The following is a 21767-nucleotide window of genomic DNA, read 5'->3' on the forward strand; positions in this document are numbered from 1 at the left end:
AGGGGCTGAAGGCTGGGCTAACCCCCAGGTCGCTACACTGCCCCCACATAAGAGGGTTAGTGTCCCCACAACCCTCACATAACTGCAGAACTGAACAACACAATTAGCAAAACACAGGAACACACTGGCTGGAGACTCCTTCGCACAATCCTGGGTTTCGACCGCCACCGTGTACAGTCCTCCTCTTAACTGGCTGGGTTAGCACATCTGCAACTGACACAGTTCCATGCCAGCATGTGCCCAGCCAGGAGAACCAGTCCCCGCCTCTGTGGAAGCACCACCATCAGGGTGCACGTCACCATGGGGGAGTAGACTCTCTCCAAGTGAAGAGCTGCACACCAGCAGCAGAAGGTCCCCAGACATCCCAGGCGATCGTCTTCATCACTACGGCTGCTGTAGGGTCTGCTTCGTCAAACCCTCCTCCCCAAAGCGAATTTCTGCTGTCCGCGCTGACAGGTCTCGGCTCGCAGCTCCGCAGGTGGGAGGTCCAGCAGTGTAGCGCCCTCTAACGCCAGGCCTGGGTGTGTGAGAAGTCCCCTTCGGCGTCTAGCCCTCATGGCCGGTCGCTACAATACACTGTTGTTAAGTTGCGACTATATCGCTAAACAGTTTATTTTTTATACAGCTTTCGATGTCTTTTTTTCTTTTTAAATTACCATTTATTTTGTTATTTCTTTATTTAAAAATAAATTAACTAATATATAGATGCATAAAAAGAAATTATCGTTAAAAAAAAGATCTGGATTTGCATTTGTCTTTGAGGATTCTCAGGAAAAGTGTGAACGTTTTATTCACCGGCATACACCGTAATATGCCATGATGACTTGTAGCCATATATGTTGCTTAGGCTTAGGGTTTTCACTGTATGTTTAGTTCGAGTGTATACAATGCTAAAACTAAAAAACTACTTCACGTACATTATATAATCATTCTCGGAGGATATAATTACGTAATTGTTGTTGATCCGGTTAAAAAAATAGCTCCGCCAACTTAAAGGGCACTGTAAACTAAATCGAGCCCAGCCTTGACGATGACTCGAAGGCGGAAGAGGAAGGGCGACTGTTAGACACCAGGGGGGGTATTCCAGAAAGCAAGTTATGCTAGCTCCCACGGTAAGTTTGAGGCTAAAGAAGTGTACAACCACCGCTTTAGGTTCCAAAAACAGAGGTATGTTTCAGGGTATGCTTAGTTCCCCTGGCAACTCATGCTCTGAACATAACCAGGGGGCTATTCCAGAAAGCAGGTTATGCTAGCTCCCACGGTAGGTTTGAGGCTAAGGAAGTTGATTACCTCAGCTTTCGGTTCCAGGAATGGAGGTATGTTTCAGGGTATGTCAAGTTGCCATGACAACTCATGCTCTGAACATAACCTGGTCTGGAGCAGGTTTAGTTGAAGGTTAGTTTGTTTTCAGAGAGGTGAAGGAGCATGGCGTGTCTATTTTAGAATTAGTGGACGAAGAAGCTCAGATAATACTTTTTCCACCGTGAGAGGGTGATAAGACCACGTTTGGATGTTGGAAAGATAAACTTTTTTAACTTTGCTCTAACTTAATTATTTGCTTTAGTTAAGATAAATCAATTCTTTTTAGTCAAGTCAGCTAAAAAATAACACGTAATTATCAGACATTTCTTTTACTTTCATTTAAATTAAGTCAATTAAGTATTTTCTTATTTATTTTTTTATCTATTCAATTAAGTAGCTGTAACTTTGTTGCTGCTGTTAGATCAGAAACGCAAAGGATTGTGGGACACCATTCCCATTGCCTGTCTGGACGGATTTGGGTTTAAGTGGGGTTTTTTGACCAAATGTGTTCAGTTGTTTAGCTGTTTTACTGTGTTTTGCCGAGTTATTTGTCCTACTATGTTTAATTCTTTCTGCACCATGAGTGAGAGGGAGGGAGAGGATGATGAGTTTATAGAGCACCCCTACTGTTTTGTGATGTACATGTAAGAAATTAGGTTGAATAAATGTAACTCAATTACTTGTTACCAACTGAATTAAATGAAGTTGGATAAGTTAAAATGTCACAATGAAAAAAAATACTATCAGAAATCATTGTGTTTACTATGTCCGTTCTTTTTCTCCAAGCAGAAACTCTTATGCTGATGATGCAGCCGTATTACTTTTTTGATGGGCGTATAATCTTCATACGGCGTCATTAAAATCTCCGACTCCATCTCACTGAAGTATAGCACTCTCTTTTTTTCTCCACGCGTTTCCATGGTGACTCTGGAAATCGGGGATCCATTGAGAAATGCTTTTATGTACTTGCTGTGCACGAGCATTAACCCAGGGTTACCAAATCGAGCGTAATTACGCCAACTCATATCCGGTCTTTTGGAACCGACATACTCAGAGTAAGCAAGTTCAGGTGGATTTCAGCTAAAGTTCAGGGTTAAAGTCAGGGTAATTTAAACATGCTTCCTGGAATACCCCCCCCCCTCCCCCCTGTAGTCCTGCAAAATATGTATTGAAGTATTCTTTTTTAACTGATGGTTTCTTAATTTTTATTTATAAATAAAAACATTTTGTCTGCGATTGTGCCCATCTGGGAACGTAATGATGAGCATATTTTTTTTCTATTAAAAACACTATAAAACATGGGGGGGGGGGGGGGGGGATGTAAGATATAGAAAATTTGAAGAAATGGGAGAAACCCAAAGCCCAGATTTCAACGCCCAGAATCACCCAAATACAGTTATATTCATGTGATGTGTGGACCGGCTAATAATAACTTACAAGGAAAGCTTATGAAACCACAAGCTAGCGGTTACTGAAACTGTTAAATAAATACAAAGAAAAAAAAGGCAAGTTTAACGTTTTAAGAAAAAGTAATTTTACATTTCATTTTCATTACACGTAGAGTGTCACATTGAGATAATAAATTAATTCTTTAAAGCAAGAAACGAAACCGAGGAAGATAATTCCATTAATGCTAAGTTTTACCTTGTGCTTTTGTTTTTGCAGGCCTTCCATTTACCCCTGGACATCCTGGAGGAAATGTTTCTAAATGTACCCCCACATCAGGTGGTCCGTGCCTGTCGTTTAGTGTGCCATGAGTGGAAAGAAGTTGCAGACAGGGACTCATTCTGGAGAGAAAGATGCAGAAGAGAAGGATATCACCTCTGCCATGCTTCCAAAGTACCAACCAACTGGAAACATTTCTATTTTATTAGCAAGAACATAAGAAATCTTCTCAAAAATCCAAGAGGAGAAGGTGAGAAAAGTGGCCTCACTGGTAGCTGTTTAGCTTTTTATTAGAAGGAACATTTCAACCAAAACTTCAGAAGGAGATTGTCTTTAGACAGGTTAAAGAAGAAATATGGTCTTAAAGAGTATCACATTGAGATTGTTATTTCATTGTTAAAAACTTTTCATTTTTGTTTTTCCTATTTAGATGAGTTCAATGGGTGGACCATAGTTGAAAATGGTGGTGACCAATGGAAAATTGAAGCTCCTATGGTATCTCATCCTAATGAGGGAGTCCAAAAAAACTTTGTAACCTCTTATGGGTGAGTATTCACCAGCAGGGACCCAGTGATTGTTCAATAAGGCTCTAATCATTTTTCATAGATCAAAAACTTTTCTTCTGTCTTCAGAATGTGCTTAAAGTCGCAGCTGATTGATTTAAAGAAAGAAGGTTACAACTCTTCATTTATGGATGAAATGCAGCCACACATCCGCATATCTGATTGGTAAGAGGGCTACAGGTGACTGACGCGAATTTTGTAAATAGATTATAAAAGGACATCTTATATTGTAAAAACAAGTTCCCTTGTGAAAATACCTCGTGAAGAATCACTTAATATGCGTGTGTGTTTTTTTTAGTAATTTTTTTAAGGTTGTCTTTATTTCTCACCTTTGCTTTGTAGGTACGCGCCTCGATGGGATTGCGGCAGTGAATATATAATCACTGTGGAGCTTCTGAATGACAAGAAGGCCGTTGTTCAGGAATTTACTCCTGAACCTGTTACCTTTCCTCAATGGAACGACCAGCAGTGGAATCAGGTATGTCCAACCTAGGGATGTCCCAATCAGGTTTTTTTGGCCCTGATCCAAGTCAGTTGATTTTGAGAATCTGCTGATACAGAGTACTGATGCAATACTTTAGTAACCGATAAAAAAAACAATTGCAAAATAAACTCGCCCATATTATCCCCCTATTTTTATTTTATTTAACCTTTTCTTCTGATTTAACACTCAAAACAGAGCACTCTTGTGAAGTAGTTTAAATAAGAAGGGTAAAAAAGTACAACTGTTCACTAGGAAAATAGTTAACTATTAACTAGTAAAAATAGGTGATAATTAGTCATGTGAGAAAGTTTGTGGACTTAGGTTTTAGAATTTTCTGAACTAATAAACATGTCTCATCTTATGATTCATATCTCTGTTAGAAATTGTTAAAAATGATTATCTTTCAAAATTGTCATAGGATAAATATGACGACTATTCATGACTAGCTCATATAAATGCAACCATTTATTAGTTTTAGTTGTGTTTAAAACATTATTTCAACATTTTTCTTTGGATCTCCTTGATCCCTTGGCAGCTGCCTCGCTGCCATCTCTCTTTTTAATTCTCTTTTTTTTTTTAAAACAAGCCTTTTTTTCTTTTGAAATCCCCTTTGTAGGTTGTTGTTTTCATTAGAAAACTTCTTGTAAATTTTAAATGTTTAATAGAAGAGTTATTGAGCCTAGCAGTCCAAATATGTGATTATCTTGCTAGCTTTGCTGAACTGTTTTTGTGTGCCTCCCATTGACAGTAAAATAAGAACTGGACTGAACAACCCCTCCCCTCATGTTCCAAACAGGAAGTACCTGTTTGTCCCAAAAAGCTGAAACCCCATAGACTTCATTTAAGAAATAAACAGCTATTACAGCATTGGCAAGATCCTGGATATCCATGTTCCACTCAAAACCAGAATGATCTCCTTTACCCTCACTGCTCTCTGGTCCCCCCACCCCCACCCCACCCTCAGACAACTAAAAGCTTAAGGAGGTGGACTTGAAAGACTATTCAAAAAAACGGGTTCTTCTATCCACAGAGAAATGAACATCAGCCACCTTTCCCACTACAAAGACTCAATTTCTAAAGCCAAAACTGCATACTACTCTGCACTAATAAACTCCTGTGAAGGAAATTCTAAGGCCCTCTTTTCCAAAATTACACAGGCTTTAAACCCACTACCACCTCACCTGTACACTTCTGACTTCTGTGACACCCTGACGTCTTCATGTCTATGAAGACTAAAAGCTAGCGTCTTCACTTCAAAAATAAAGAACATCCACCAGGAACCTTTAGTACATCCAGGCTTCAATCCAGCTCCCTCATTCCCAACAACAGTTTCTGCCCCATCTCAAAGATTCAGTTCATCTCCAAAGTTCTTGAAAAAACTGTTGCAGCACAACTTTAAAAACATCTTTCTCACAATAAATGTATATGAACAATTCACGTCGGGTTTCCATCCCCTTCACAGCACAGAGGTGGCTCTTCAAAATCTCCAACAACCTCTTCCTAGCTGCAGATACTGGCCTACATGACGAAGGAGATATCATGGAAAAATGTTAGTGAATTGACTTCATTTGGTTGGAACCGGAAACAAGGGTGACATAATAAGCGATTTGTCCAGTTATTTATTATAGAGTCAATGGTGTCTTCTGCTGAAACTAGTGCTATATTCTGCTGCATTTTACGACAGCAAAATGTCATGATCTGTTCATGTTATGCAGACTTCTAGTAGAGTGTTTATTTGTAATAATAAGCTTGAAATATATAGTGCTTATTATTATGAGAATAAGAAGATATCTGATCCCTGATCGGGAAACAACATCCAATTTTGATTAAGTCTACGTGGTTGGGCCAGATTACCGATCGGATCAGGACATCGCTAGTCCAACCCCTTAATTACAACAAAGTTCAGAGGTAGTTTTGGTGTCCTGACAGTCCTCAATCCCTCTTTATTTTTTTCAGATGACTCATGTTTTCAAAGGTTACGGGCCAGGAGTGAGATACATCAAATTTACGCACGGTGGCAAAGACACACAATACTGGGCAGGCTGGTTTGGCATTCGAGTGACAGATAGCTGTGTTGAGATCTGTCCAGCTGATGATTCGTAGTTTTTTTTGGAGATTCATCCAGTGTTTGTTTAAAAGGTGGCGGTTGAAATGTTCATTACTACATCAGAGATTGCCTTTTAATGCTTGTCAGGACAGCGCTGCCCTGAACTGGTAGTACGAGAAACAACTGTATTCACATGCATTTTAAAAAGCTTGTTGACAAATGTTTCATATTAATGTGATCAAATATTCCGTCCATCATCTATCAGTCTATGTAATAGTTGACAGTGATTTGTCAGCACCAAAGTCACATTCATGTTTTGTTTTTTTTCTGATTTCTCTGTCATCTTTTTTTTTTGTCTATAGCTGCTCTTTATGTTTAAATGAATGTATTTAAACCTATGCAAACTGTAAGAGCTGTTTTTGGTTACTAATTGTCTAAGCATAACTGTTATTGAGATCTATTCCTACTCGTCTAGTCCCAAATAATGACTGAAAATAATTTTTTACATCAAGAAAGATGTGTTCACTGATGCTTTGCATTCAAGGGTTTTTAACCTGGACTCTTCCATAATGCTATTACCAATAAAGCATTGTGTAGGCACTGGCAAATGTTACATTAGAAGTATGCTTTACCCAAAAGTGTGAAAGCTTTCAATTCAAGTTTAAAGATTGCTAAACACATTATCCACTAACGAATAAATAAAGAACTTAAGTAAAATCATAATACTGACTTTTGTGTGTGTTTGTGTTTTTCAATTTTTTTTAATTCCCACAAAACTACAAAAATGAAATCATACAACACACAAACTTGTTTATATTTTTGTGACAATTAAAACATTACATACATTTAAAAAATGTATACCGATCTGTAGCCTCTTTGTTTTGTGGTTGAAGATTATTCCATAACGTGATACCCTGTAACATCTTTCTTAAACTTAAGTTGTAAATTGAGGTTTCTTGAAAATTTCATATCCTTTTAAGTTGTTGGTACTTGTGTCTGATATCAATTTTATTTTCTATGTTGTAAAGTAAACATTTATTATGCACTTCATAAATTAATTAAAAAAAATGCTATATTTGACTAGAATCATGGATAACTCATGGACCTATTTATGTAGTTTATAATAATGTATCTTTTGTCTGCATAAAGTATGAACAATTGCAAGTGATTCATTTGGAGAAGGACAATTACAACAAATTCTTAATTGATGATTTTCAACCAATGAATGAATTTCTAAAATGCAAACAAAAGAGTATCAATTACTGCTAATTAAGGCTAATTAATCACTGATTAATGTTTTGAATCATCTTAAAAAAATAGATACAAAGAATATTTAATTTCTTATTTCATTTATTAAAATAAAGAAAATACCTAAAATACATCATAGAATGAATTTAACATAGAATTTATTTACACTTAGGATATAAGACATGTGGAACATAGAAATCAAAAACATGAGGCAGTATAAAATCAAAAAAGTTGGAGCAAAGTCTAAGCAGCAGCAGAAAAATAAATAAATTAATAATAATAAAAATAAGTAAAATGAATAAAAAAAATGTCATTTTTTGTAAAGAATAATATTTAAACATTTTCTGAATAGCAAAGCAGTAATGAATAATATAAAACTAAAATTATTAATAAAATATCATAAAAACAAAATCAAGAAAAACAAAGGCATTTATCCATATAAATTGATAAACAAGTCAAGAGTTGAATAGCTCTATTTTTTAAGGGATTACAAACTATAAGTAATTATGTCTCTCTTGCAAATAACGACATTTAAGAACAAATAATTTTTTGGTTTTAAAAAGAAATTAACTGTTTTTTTAATCACATTTATTGACTGTGTAATAGAACCGGTTCTCATTTTCAGTCAATGGTTACAACCAAACCGATTGAGGGTTTCCGGGATGTTTGCATTCTCTTCGAGAATTCTCAAAATAGGTGAGTGAATGTTTTTAACATCGGCATAGGCCGACATTTGCTACGATCACCACATGAAAAAAAAACACGGCCAGTTTTGCTTGTATGTATGTCATATTCAGATTTACAAAAGTTGTGTACATTTCAAAATCACAGTAGGATAGATAAACTTAATTTTGGCTTTGTAATATGGTTTCAATAAACAGCTCCGCCTACTTGAGGGTCATTGTAACAACAATCGAACAAACCCTAACGAAAACGAAAGGCGTAGGGAGTCAAAGCAGACAGACTCAAACCTTTAGTAAAACAGAAATTGTATTTGCGTATGAAATAATTAACATTTTGAACTGTTAGTCTTTTTATGTCTTTGTTTGCGATTGCCCCCATCTGGAAACGCACTGACAGACGGATATTATTTACGATAAAAAACGCTAAAACATGAGGGGAAAAACTAGCTTGTTATAATTCTAAATTTTCTTTTTCTCTAGACGAGAAACTAAAGTAATGGGACAGTCTCAAAGCGCATATTTGAACGTCGAGAATCAATCAAAAACAGCTGTAAGTAATCGTGTTATTATGACATGCTGTCAATCAATAGATTACGCTGAAGTGAAACTATAGGCAAAAGCGATTACTGCTTGTAAAGTAAGTTTAAAAAAATAAAGTCAAGTCCAGCATTTTATGGTAAAATTTTATTGTATGTTGTATGTTTCATTTTCCGTCTTTAGCACCGTCGTACCAATTACTAGTAGTAGAAAATGACTTTTTTTCGACAATGTTAGACGTGGGCTCATAAGAAGAATGAACCATTCGACTAAAATTTAGAGGGGTGTTTAGATGTACTTCTGAGAAAGACCTTATTGAGATTGTAAATTCATAGTTAAAAGCAACATACAATGGATAATGGGGGGGGGGGGTATTAAAGTTTGGTGCATTTTATTTTATATTATTATTCTAATTTATTTTTTGGTCTTTGCAGGCTTTTGATTTACCCCTGGACATCCTGGAGGAAATATTTCTAAATGTGCCCCCACATCAGGTGGTCCGTGCCTGTCGTTTAGTGTGCCATGAGTGGAAAGAAGTTGCAGACCGGGACTCATTCTGGAGAGAAAGATGCAGAAGAGAAGGATATCACCTCTGCCATGTTTCCAAAGTACCAACCAACTGGAAACATTTCTATTTTGCTTGCAAGAACAGAAGAAATCTTCTCAAAAATCCAAGAGGAGAAGGTGAGAAAAGTGGCCTCACTGGTAGCTGTTTAGCTTTTTATTAGAAGGAACATTTCAACCAAAACTTCAGAAGGAGATTGTCTTTAGACAGGTTAAAGAAGAAATATGGTCTTTAAAGAGTGTCTAATTGAGATTGGGAATTTATTGTTTTTCATTTTTGTTTTTCCTATTTAGATGAGTTCAATGGGTGGACCATAGTTGAAAATGGTGGTGACCAATGGAAAATTGAAGCTCCTATGGTATCTCATCCTAATGAGGGAGTCCAGAAAAACTTTGTAACCTCTTATAGGTGAGTATTCACCAGCAGGGACCCAGTGATTGTAAGGCTCTAATCATTTTTCATAGATCTCAAAAACTTTTCTTGTCTTCAGAATGTGCTTAAAGTCACAGCTGATTGATTTAAAGGAAGAAGGTTACAACTCTTCATTTATGGATGAAATGCAGCCACACATCTGCATATCTGATTGGTAAGAGGGCTACAGGTGACTGACGCTCAGTTCCTGTGCTGCAACAAGGTGTTGCCCCGGAGAGTTAATAAACTGAAATAGAAAAAATCTGAATGGTTTCAAAAATTTTGTAAAGTTCAATTGTTTAAACATATTTTATGAACATTATGTTAAAAATAGTTCTACATATTCAACAACAACAAAATTTATAATAAAATATGGGAGAATTTCTTTAGCCCACACATTATCTTTGTAGGTACGCGCCTCGATGGGATTGCGGCAGTGAATATATAATCACTGTGGAGCTTCTGAATGACAAGAAGGCCGTTGTTCAGGAATTTACTCCTGAACCTGTTACCTTTCCTCAATGGAACGACCAGCAGTGGAATCAGGTATGTCTCATAACCTAAAGTACAACAAAGTTCAGAGGTAGTTGTGGTGTCCTGACAGTCCTCAATCCCTCTTTATTTTTCAGATGACTCATGTTTTCAAAGATTATGGGCCAGGAGTGAGATACATCAAATTTACACACGGCGGCAAAGACACACAATTCTGGGCAGGCTGGTACGGTATTCGAGTGACGGATAGCTGTGTTGAGATCTGTCCAGCTGATGATTCGTAGATTTTGGAGATTCATCCAATGCTCGTTTGGAAGGTGGCTGGTTGAAACTGGTAGTATCACTGACTTCAGAGAATAAATGATATTTACATGTGCTTTAAAAACTTGTTTCATATATATGTTATCAAATAATACATCCATCATCTTTTATTCCATAAACAAAAACAAATTGAGATTAATTCAAGGATTGTCTTTATATCTTTTTTCCTTTTTTGGGTTTCTTTTTCTTCCTTTGTTGTATGTTATCTAATTGTGTGATATTTGCTGATACCCTTCTTGTTCATATGATTATGTTGAAGGCTATTCAAACTATACATGCTGCATCATTTGAGGTTTTTCTAAAGTCTTGTTGACTGTCATACGTCTACTTGGTATCTATTGTGACACTGTGGTTGTGGAGCCTTAGCGATGAACCCCCATTTTCTTTGTGTATTTCTGTTTTGTTAAGATCAGGAAGGCAGGTTGACCGTATCATTTGGAAACTCAATTTGCATTTGACATTTAACTTAGTTCTGTTTTATTATGTTGTTCCTGGTTCACCCAGAGCTTAAATACTTCACTGTTAACTTTCCATCTTCGAGAGCAGATTTGAGCCTTTCAATTTTGCAGTGCAGGTTATCTATTTGCTTCTGTAACTCTATTTGTAAATTGTTATTTTCTGTGTCCTCCATATTAAACTATACACAATGAAAAGTTGTTTCATTATTTCTCTTAGACTACACAAATGGAAATAACTTATTGTTTAGAATATAAGCAGATAACTTGAATGTAGCTCGCAGTAAAATAGATGATTCAGTCTATGAACTGCCTTTTCAAATCAGACTTTAAACGTACGTCATCCTTTTTTTTTTTTTTAAACAAAATCAATATACAATATAAACTGTTGACACATCAAAGTGAACACTTTTTAGAAAAAAATTAATTAAATCAAGGAATAAACAAAGTGATAACAGTCCTTTGCTCAAAATTTAACCTTTATTGTTCTTTTAGTCTGACAAATGTTCCTTAAACTTGATGTTTCCTTCTTTAACCAGTTCTGATTGGAGCAGTTAATGTTCTTGCTGAAGCTTGACCTTTTCTTTCTCAAGTTGAATAAAATGTTCCATACCTTGTCTGACCGTCACATCAAACTGTTAAGTCAGCTGCGAAATGATCGCCTTGTGGACCCGTAGAATGGTGCTGAGTTGCCTGATGAAGTGTATGATCTTCAACGCCAAACAATTGGCAGCACAGCGCCTTGCTTGTCCTCATGACTCCGTGGTGCAGCGTGACCGTGGGATGATGTAGGTGTCAGCTCTTACTGTAGCATTCCAGCTGGACTTGATTCAGACGATGGACTCAATGATAGTAACTGATGGACTATGATGGGGTATTCCAACCCATTTATTTACTCCACAGTCATAGTCACACCGTAAGACCTGAAGAAAAGCAAAACAGCAAACTTACAATAATTCCTTTTTGACAAAAAAACATTCTTTACCTCAGTTAGCATTGTTAGATTGTTGGATAACTTCAAACAGAAACCTATTTTGTTATTTTACACAAAACAAATTGAAAATAATCACAAAACGTTTACAGTAAACATAACCAAAAATCTTACCTGTTCGCCTTCCAGCTAGATGCCAAAAACGAATTACAGCTTTACACATTTATCTGTCTGGTTTTTTTTTTGTCTGTTTCCTTTGTTGCCGTAGCATCAGCCGTTAACCGTTTTTTTTTGTTTCTGTTGAACTGACACACTTCACAGAAAAAGCAGAAGTAGGTGGAACCTTCACAATAAAAGTTTTCAAAACAAAATACACTTTATAAACATTAACACTGCTTTTTATCATTTTCTTTTACATCTTCAACATACTTCTTTTGAAATTAAAGGCATCTTCAATCAAAGGAAATGTTAAACAATAATAAGAAAACAATTAAAATGGGCCATTTACAAGCCGTTCAGAGACATCAGAACAAGCAGCATTTTCTCTTTCTCTGAGTTTCGGGGGGCTCTAATGCGGCTAGGATAGCCTCATCGAATACGTTCTTCAGTCCTCGCTGCAGACCAAAGGAGAAGAAGAGACAAGCACAGGGAACACACAGTTAGACAGAATTTGCAAATGCCGTTAGCAAAAGACGAGACAAAGCATGTCCAGCCTAGAGAGGAAAATGTTAAATACAAGGCAAATGAAGGGAAGATCCTACCTGAGTTAGGGCTGAGCACTCCACATATTTGACTGCCTTGAGGTCACGAGCCAGCTTTTCTGCCGTCTCTGGGGTGATCGGCTTCTGCTTGTTCTTGGCCAACTTCTCCACTGTGGAGGGGTCATCGCGGAGGTCAATCTGAGTGCCTACCAAAAGGAATGGGGTCTTGGGACAATGGTGAGTTATCTCAGGAACCCACTGGAGAGGAGAAGAAAACAAAATATATCAATATACAAGAGAGGTTTGCGACTGTAATAATATACATGTAAAATATTCCTGTCCATGTCATTTTGTTGAGCTCATTGTGAGTGTATTTTGGTCATCTATAATAAAATCCAATCTTTTTACAGAAAATCTTAATAAGCCACATGAAACTATTAAGATCTCTAAAAATTCTTTTACAAAAACGTTTTACTACTTTAAATATTTTAAAAGTAATATTTGATCCTTTCAATATGTATTAACAACCAAATATGTTTATTTTAATGTTAAGAAGTTATAATTCATTGTTTTTTTTGTTTTTTTTACAAATACTGTAAGACCTTTTTATAAATGTTTCAATCAAATGCTCTAGGATAGTTTTTTTAAACTGGATGTGATTTCAGTGGCAATATATATATATATATATATATATATATATATATATATATATATATATATATATATATATATATATATATTAAATTGATTATTTGTATCCATCTGTGTAAAAGTATTTTTTTTAGACCCAAAATGAATAGTCAAGGATGCTAGAAGCATGGTCTTGCTGCCAACATCAAAGTGTGAAAGGGTACCACCTTAAAGACACACTCCGATGAAAATCCTGTTTCTGGTGTTATTAATATGTTCATGTGGCATTTTTCTCATGATAGAGGACATATATAAAGCAATGTAAGATCAAAACTGCATTTTTAAATTTTCTTTATTTAAATTGCGATGGATTAACAGCAGGTAAGTTTCAAGAGGAGCAGGTAAGAACCCGCCATTCAAAAAATTTCCCCGTTGTGACGCAGCAACTGAAATAGGCAGTCCAAAGACTCTCTGCTCTACTCCATTCTCATGGATCCACTTGAAAACAAAAAGATCCATGAGCATCTTTGTTTCCCTCGTCTAAACTGGAATCTTGATCAAAACTGTACGTCTGGATAGCTCCAATATTGCTAACTGTTTTTGTTGCACCGCTAATATTGGGTTGGGGATTGTTAGGGGCTAATGGGATATCAGTGTAAGGTTACTTCTGTGCCAACAGTCCAGACTAAAACTCAGCTGTAAATTTCTAACGAATTCGGCTCTGCAGAAACTATTTCCTAGAAAAAGACAGGTTTTTTGATTTTGGCTAAAAATGGCATAATTATCAACATTATCCTCCCTCCTCTCTTATCCCAGGAATTGTTCCCTCCACTCTCAAAAAGGCTGCTGTCACACTTATACACAAAAAACCTGGATCAGATTCCTTCAACCCCAACAATTTCTGCTCTAAGCTTCAGTTGATGTCCAAAATTCTTGAAAGAACTGTTGCAGCAAAACTTTAAATGCATCTTTCTAACAATAACTTATATGAACAATTCCAGTCTGGTTTCCATCCCCTTCCCAGCACAGAGGTGGCTCTCTTCAAAATCTCCAACAACCTCCTCCTAGCTGCAGATAACCAACGCCGTACAGCTTTTCAGCAACTCCTGAATCTCTCCCGCCGAGAGCGCTCCCCTCAACTTTTGATCCCGCCGCTCCCTACCTTAGTCTGTCCATAGCTGAACCCCATTGGTCCAAACTACCAAACAACAGGCTGAGCGACAAAACTGAGGGCCAATCAGCATCTCTGCTGGATGTGTTCAATGAACTCATTATTGAACTTAAAACCCAACCAACAGCCACCCAGTCCAACTCAGTCCGCTACAATATGTCTAAAACCAAAAATACAAGTGAATGTGTGCATCTTATGTAATTTCAACACTTAAAGTACAATGAATATGTGGATTCTTTTTAATAACATTGTTATGCTGTTAATAATAAATAAATGATGATTATGTCTTACCAGTAATGCGACTTCTGGTGCTGCATGGTTTTGCTGATGGGCTTGTCTGGTTGATATGTGGTGAGTTTAAGCTTCATGTGTTGAGACTTTCATCCAATGAGTTATGTCGATAGAGGCGACATTGATATAACTCATTGCTTTCATCCGTTAAATGTGATCGTAGGTTGATCTTAATGTTCTTTAGATGTGAGAAAGACTGCTCACATTCATTCGTGGAGCCAAACATTGTCAGTAAAGCAATACTCACATGCTGCAGTGTATGGTATGTGACGGGCAGCGTGTTCTAAGTTTTGACAATCAGTGCGCCGTTTCACCAAGCTGCCTGAGCCCACTACCCCTCCTCTTATCTTTACCACACATTTGCTGCTCCTTCTCAGAGACAGGAGCTGCGCAGCTGCAGGGATGGTAATTCACAGGTTTCAGGCTGTTACAAACTCTGTGATATAACAAAAAATAGAAAAAAGTTAGTGGGACAAATTTATTTTCTCCAAGCACCGCTACTACTGTGCGTCCCCCCTTGGCATGGCTGCTGTGATGAAACATTTTTTTTAATGATTTAAGATTTGGCTGGGTAGCTCGGTTGGTAAGGTGAAGGGCTACCATCCAGGAATCCAGGGTTCCAATCCCGGAGGGGAATGAACAATGTAACGATGGTAATGGGGCAACTACCATATCAATGGCGAGCAATGAACATCACCCAGTGAGAGGCCTTGGGCAAGACCCTTAACACAACTGCCTACCAGCATGAATGTGCATGAATGATCCGGGTGATGGTCAGAGGGGCCGTAGGCGTGAACTGGCAGTCACGCCTCTGTCAGTCTGCCCCAGGGCAGCTGTGGCTAAATCAGTAGCTACAACACGTATGAATGAAGAGTGAACGAATAATGTAAGATCTCGCTGGAAAAGCGCCGATAAGTCCAATGCATCATTATTATTATTTGTCTGTGAGCCAGATGTGGCCATCAAAAGAGCCAGATATGACTCTCGAGCCATGGGTTCCCGACCCCTGGTGTACACCAATGAAAGTGGATTTTCTTAATTTGAACACAACTAAAACATATAGAGTGAAGCGTGGAGATTCTGTTGGAACGAAAGCGCACAGACGGGAGTTTCCAATTCAAGCCAAAGATTTATTACCCTAGAAATATTTCTAATACAGATATCCGGGCTCAATCAATCTTCCTGAATGCCTTTTATTAAAACAGGGCTCACAGCAGGAACACAAAGAAAAGAGCGCTGCTTCTATCCCTGGCCGGGGATTTATACAATGTTTTGATGAGTATGTAAATGCAGATAGGAGGGTGAAGAATCCACCTGGTCAGTGGTCTCCCGTTACACGGCTCCTAAGGACGTTAGCTGATACGTCACCATCTGCACAGAAAGAATCCACAACACAACCTGCAAACAGCCTTCCCCCACACCATGAGTGCTTGGCACCCACCTCCGCAACCTGTCCTCTGACGTGTCTGCTCCTTGAAACTTAAGTGGGGCCTTTGTAGGGCAGGCATGATCTACTAACAGTGATTGTGAACCAGGTCTGAGTTATATGTTCTTCAAGACAAAATAACTAACATTTCTTTTTTTATATTTTTTTTCATTAAAAAAATGTATACTGATGTAGCCTCTTAACTTTGTAGTTGAAGATCATTCCATAATGTGATACCCTACATGATGACATCTTTCTAAAACTTTAGTTGTAAATCGAGGTTTCTTGAAAATTTCATGTTCTTTTAAGTTGTTATTACTTGTGTCTTATGTCAATTTTATTTTGTGTGTTGTAAGGTAAACAGTTATGAAGAGATTAACAAAATTAATTTTAAAATACTATATTTTATAGTGTTTTAATACTATAGTATTTTAAAACATGTACAGCTCGTGGATCTATTTATGTAGTTTATATTTTGTCTGCATAAAGTATGAACAATCACAAATGATTCATTTGGAGAAGGACAGTTACAACCAATTCTTTATGGATGATTTTCAACCAATGAATGATTTCCTAAAATGCAGACAGAAGAGTATTAATTACTGCTAATTATTGCTAATTAATCACTTATCAATATTTTGAGTAATTTAAAAAACAAATCCAAGAACTATATATTTAATTCATTATTTCATTTATTTAAATTAAAAAAAATCCTAAAATATGTAATAGATTGAATTTTCAACATGAAATGTACACTAAAGGTCAGGATGTAAGACATTTGAAACATAGAAACCCAAAATATGAGGCAGTACAAAATCCAAAAGGTTGGAACAAAGTCTAAGCAGTAGCAAAAAAATAAATTAGTAATAATAATGATGGAGGATGTCACCAGCACCAGGACTGTAACGGACTATCCCAACCAGAAACCTTTCCTGAACGCAGAGGTGTGGCCTCTGATAAAAAAACAGAAAAGCTGCGTTCCAGTCTGGTGACAAGGTGGCACTCAGAGCAGCGAGCTGCACGCTGGGGTCAAGAGGGCCATATGCTTAGAAGATCCAGGGACACTTTATGTCCATTATTCCCCGGAGTATGTGGAAAGGCATTAAGTGCATCACAGACTACAACACCAGAGATGCACAATGCATCAATGGGGACGGTTGGCCCCTGCCTTGCTCCTTCATGGACCAACCTTGGGCCAGGTGGGTGGCTGCCTTGAGCGCGGGGCGGGTCTCCCTTGGGGGATCCTGGCTCGTACCTGGAGTTGTGACGGGGGGATGCCCAGAACTCCTGGGTGGTGGTGGGGTGCTCATCTGGGGCTGTGGGCGCTCTTCTGGGGCGGGGTCCCGCGTTGGGCCCTCCATCCAGGCTGCTCTCCTGGTTGGACTGGAGCTTGCACTCTCTGTCCCCCACATGCCCCCCTGCTCTCTGGCTCTGGGGGCCCCGTGGCGGTCCTGCTGGTCCTGGCCTGGGTGGCAGATGTGATCACCCGGGGGGCGGTTGTTCTCTATCTGCTATCTTGTGGGGGTCCTAGCTGCTGCTGCTGCTGCTGCTGCTGCGGCGGCAGGGGGTCTTGGTGTGGGGATGGCTGGCCTCTCTTCCTCCTTCTTTTTACATTCCATCATCCATTTTAGAAGAACATAAACACTCACTTGAGCACAGGTGTTTGCTCACCTTTGCACTAATATTTTGCTTGATTGAATGAAATGTTTCACACTACTTGGTTTGAAGGCATAGGTATGCGTGTGTGAACATTATTTGTATTGTGTAAATGTTGACATGTGAACATTTTTGGAGCCAACAGGTATGTTTATAACATCTGAGTGTGTGTGTGGACAGGCCCCGCCCTTATAGACTTGTATTACATCTGAACCTCACCGTAATGAGTATAACCATCCTGCAACTTGTGGCTTTATGCTGCTTCATGGTTTTACCCCCCCTCCTTCTATAATCACCCTCCTATCCCCCCTTCTCTAACATCCCTCTCTCTTCTTTCCTCCTTTCCTTTTCCGTCCGGTCCAACACAAAAGATTTTCAAATATGATTAAAATGAATAAAGTTTGGCCTCGATAACAAAAGGGGTTTATTCAGACATACCTCTGGTTTGTCAGAAGATTAATAACCCCTGTTGTTAAAGTAAAAAAAATATGTCCAACACAAGAGGCCTTCAGCTCTCATCTGTTTGCCCAGCTGTTGGACAGGACAAGTTAAAAAAAAGAAAAAAAAAGAGATGCACAATGCCCTGAGGACCCCTCTCTACCAGATGCACTCAACTACTTTTACTCCCGCTTTTGAGGACTGCAATACCGCCCCCCCCAGCACCAGACTCACCATCCCACCTGGCGAAGAGTTTCTCAGCGTGATGCCAGTGGAGGTGAGGATGACCCTCCAGAGGATCAACCCTCACAAAGCTGCTGGACCTGACAACATCCCTGGACGGGTGCTGAAGGACTGTGCACACCAGCTCACAGAGGTGCTGACAGACAGATTCAACACCTCCCTGAAGCAGTCAGGGGTCAGTGGAACATCTGGAGAGCTGGTGCAGAGACAACAACCTCTGCATCAACATGAAGAAGACCAAGGCGTGCTGGGATGGGGATCGCAGTCCTAACCTCTTTCTACAGGTGTGTAGTGGAGAGCGTCCTGTCCTCCTGCATCCCTGTGTGGCACGGTAGCTGCTCTGTGGCAGAGAGAAAAGCTCTGCAGCGAGTGGCTAAAGCTGCACAGCCTGCAGGGCTGCAGCCTGCAGACCACCACTGACATCGATGAGACCTGATGCAGGTAACGAGCCTCTCGCATCCTGAAAGTCCCCACTCACCCCTCACACCCTCTGTCCTTCCTGCTCCCCTCAGGAAGGAGGCTGCGGAGCATGAGGAGCAGGACCACGAGATGAGGAACAGTTTCTTTCCAGAAGTCTGAACTCGGGAAGATCATCGTACCCCTCCCCCCAGGGATAACTTGCTAAATCTCAGTGCAATAATCATGGGACTGTGCAATACCGTAATATACTCTCCGCTGTTCAATTTTGTATTACATTCTCCAATACTCAATAGGAATCAGCTCTATTTTTTAAGGAATTACAAAAAAACAAGTAATTAGGTTTCTCTTGCAAAACAATTACCCAAAATTTCACATAATAACTGCTTTTTAATTTGAATCACAATTATTAAATGTATTGTAGGTTCTCATTTTCAGTCAATGACTACAACCAAATTGATTGAGGGTTTCCAGAATGTTTGCATTCTCTTCAGAACTCTCATAAATAGATGAGCGAATGTTTTAAACACCGGCATACGCCGACATTTGCTTCGATCACCATAGAAAAAAACACGGCCAGTTTTGCTTGTATGTGTGTATGTCATATTCAGATTTCTGACAGTTGTATACATTTCAAATTCACAGTAGGATAGACAAACATAATTTTGGCTTTATAACATGGTTTCAATAAACAGCTCCGCCAACTTCAGGGTCATTGTAACAAAAAATCGAACAAACCCTAGAGGACTAACAGTAGCGAAAGATTTTGGGAGTCAAACCGTCAGACACAATGCTTCCTTTAGTAAAACAGAAGTTGTATTGGCGTATGAAATAGTTAACATTTTCAGTCTCTGTATCTCTGCGATTGCCTCCATCTGGGAACGCATCGACGGACGGATATTATTTACGTTAAAACATTAGGGGAAAATTAGCTTATAATTTTATAATTTGTTTTTACATGAGGAGAAACTGTAAAGTAATGGAACAGTCTCAAAGCGCAGATTTGAGCGTCCAGAATCACTCAGAGACAGCAGTAAGTAATCGTGTTATGATGCAGTCGGGGTAAGCTGAAGGGAAACTAAGGGGGAAAAGCGACTAACTGGAAACATTTCTATTTTTCTTTGAAGAACAGAAGAAATCTTCTCAAAAATCCAAGAGGAGAAGGTGAGAAAAGTGGCCTCACTGGTAGCTGTTTAGCTTTTTATTAGAAGAAACCTTTAAACCAAAACTTCAGAAGGAGATTGTCTTTAGACAGGTTAAAGAAGAAATATGGTCTTTAAAGAGTGTCACATTGAGATTGGGAATTTATTGTTTTTCATTTTTGTTTTTCCTATTTAGATGAGTTCAATGGGTGGACCATAGTTGAAAATGGTGGTGACCAATGGAAAATTGAAGCTCCTATGGTATCTCATCCTAATGAGGGAGTCCAGAAAAACTTTGTAACCTCTTATAGGTGAGTATTCACCAGCAGGGACCCAGTGATTGTAAGGCTCTAATCATTTTTCATAGATCTCAAAAACTTTTCTTGTCTTCAGAATGTGCTTAAAGTCACAGCTGATTGATTTAAAGGAAGAAGGTTACAACTCTTCATTTATGGATGAAATGCAGCCACACATCTGCATATCTGATTGGTAAGAGGGCTACAGGTGACTGACGCTCAGTTCCTGTGCTGCAACAAGGTGTTGCCCCGGAGAGTTAATAAACTGAAATAGAAAAAATCTGAATGGTTTCAAAAATTTTGTAAAGTTCAATTGTTTAAACATATTTTATGAACATTATGTTAAAAATAGTTCTACATATTCAACAACAACAAAATTTATAATAAAATATGGGAGAATTTCTTTAGCCCACACATTATCTTTGTAGGTACGCGCCTCGATGGGATTGCGGCAGTGAATATATAATCACTGTGGAGCTTCTGAATGACAAGAAGGCCGTTGTTCAGGAATTTACTCCTGAACCTGTTACCTTTCCTCAATGGAACGACCAGCAGTGGAATCAGGTATGTCTCATAACCTAAAGTACAACAAAGTTCAGAGGTAGTTGTGGTGTCCTGACAGTCCTCAATCCCTCTTTATTTTTCAGATGACTCATGTTTTCAAAGATTATGGGCCAGGAGTGAGATACATCAAATTTACACACGGCGGCAAAGACACACAATTCTGGGCAGGCTGGTACGGTATTCGAGTGACGGATAGCTGTGTTGAGATCTGTCCAGCTGATGATTCGTAGATTTTGGAGATTCATCCAATGCTTGTGTAACCCTTGTGCTATCCTAGACACTCTAACATTGGGGGTTGGGTCATCTAGACCCACCAGACAGTGCTCTGAACCTTTTTTCTTTAATGATTTGTGAACCTCTCTGGTGTCCATGGATTACATGAAATCTTTTCACCTTTACCCACCTTTGTTATGGTAGGAGAACACGTCAATATAAGGGTGGGGTCATTTAAGATAACACAAGGGTTAAAAGGTGGCTGGTTGAAACTGGTAGTATCACTGTGAGTTCAGAGAAAAAAATATATTTACATGTGCTTTAAAAATCTTGTTTCATTCCTCAAATTGTTGCTATTATACTGTAGAATAAATTTTTTTCTGAAGATGCAGACAAATGATTTTTGTATGGGGTGGTGGTGGTGTTGAACTGTAGTTTTTCCACCTCGTACTCACATCAGTTGAGGTTTTTCTAAAGTCTTGTTGGCTGTCATACGTCTACTTGGTATCTATTGTGACACTGTGGTTGTGGAGCCTTAGCGATGAACCCCCATTTTCTTTGTGTTTTTCTGTTTTGTTAAGATCAGGAAGGCAGGTTGACCGTATCATTTGGAAACTCAATTTGCATTTGACATTTAACTTAGTTCTGTTTTATTATGTTGTTCCTGGTTCACCCAGAGCTTAAATACTTCACTGTTAACTTTACATCTAGGACAATAAACCATTGTCTTATTTTGCAGAAACATGTCTTAGTGGTTTGAAGACTGAGTGATTTGGTTTGTTTTTATTTCTTCCTGTATGTTTTCTGTTAGATGGGTGTATATTACCATACCAGCTAAATAAAAGAGCACTTTTCTCAAAGGTGGGAAGGCTTTA

At 38.4% G+C, this 21767-nt stretch overlaps 2 protein-coding genes across 2 annotated transcripts in view; one reads left to right on the forward strand and one right to left on the reverse strand.

Moving 5' to 3' along the window:
- Positions 1-11506, reverse strand: part of camta1a (calmodulin binding transcription activator 1a) — a 357406-nt gene extending 345900 nt beyond the window's left edge. Inside the window, exon 1 of the mRNA XM_078950301.1 lies at positions 11387-11506. The gene's annotated coding sequence lies outside the window, so the exon portion shown is untranslated. The remainder of the gene's footprint in view (positions 1-11386) is intronic.
- On the forward strand, positions 103-20986 carry LOC101167959 (uncharacterized). The gene is made up of 19 exons (XM_023956770.2): positions 103-478; positions 2968-3217; positions 3398-3512; positions 3600-3695; positions 3873-4008; positions 5971-6116; positions 8461-8542; positions 8964-9213; positions 9388-9502; positions 9585-9680; positions 9916-10051; positions 10135-10278; positions 18184-18524; positions 19599-19710; positions 19805-19841; positions 20016-20130; positions 20213-20308; positions 20544-20679; positions 20763-20986. The coding sequence occupies exons 1-19, from the start codon at positions 227-229 to the stop codon at positions 20907-20909; spliced, it is 2802 nt and encodes a 933-aa protein (XP_023812538.2). The 5' UTR covers positions 103-226; the 3' UTR covers positions 20910-20986.
- The last annotated feature ends 781 nt before the right edge of the window (positions 20987-21767 follow it).

This window comes from Oryzias latipes, chromosome 7, assembly GCF_053564925.1.
Source record: "Oryzias latipes strain Hd-rR chromosome 7, Olatipes_Hd-rR_3.1".
NCBI classification, from domain to species: Eukaryota; Metazoa; Chordata; class Actinopteri; order Beloniformes; family Adrianichthyidae; genus Oryzias; species Oryzias latipes.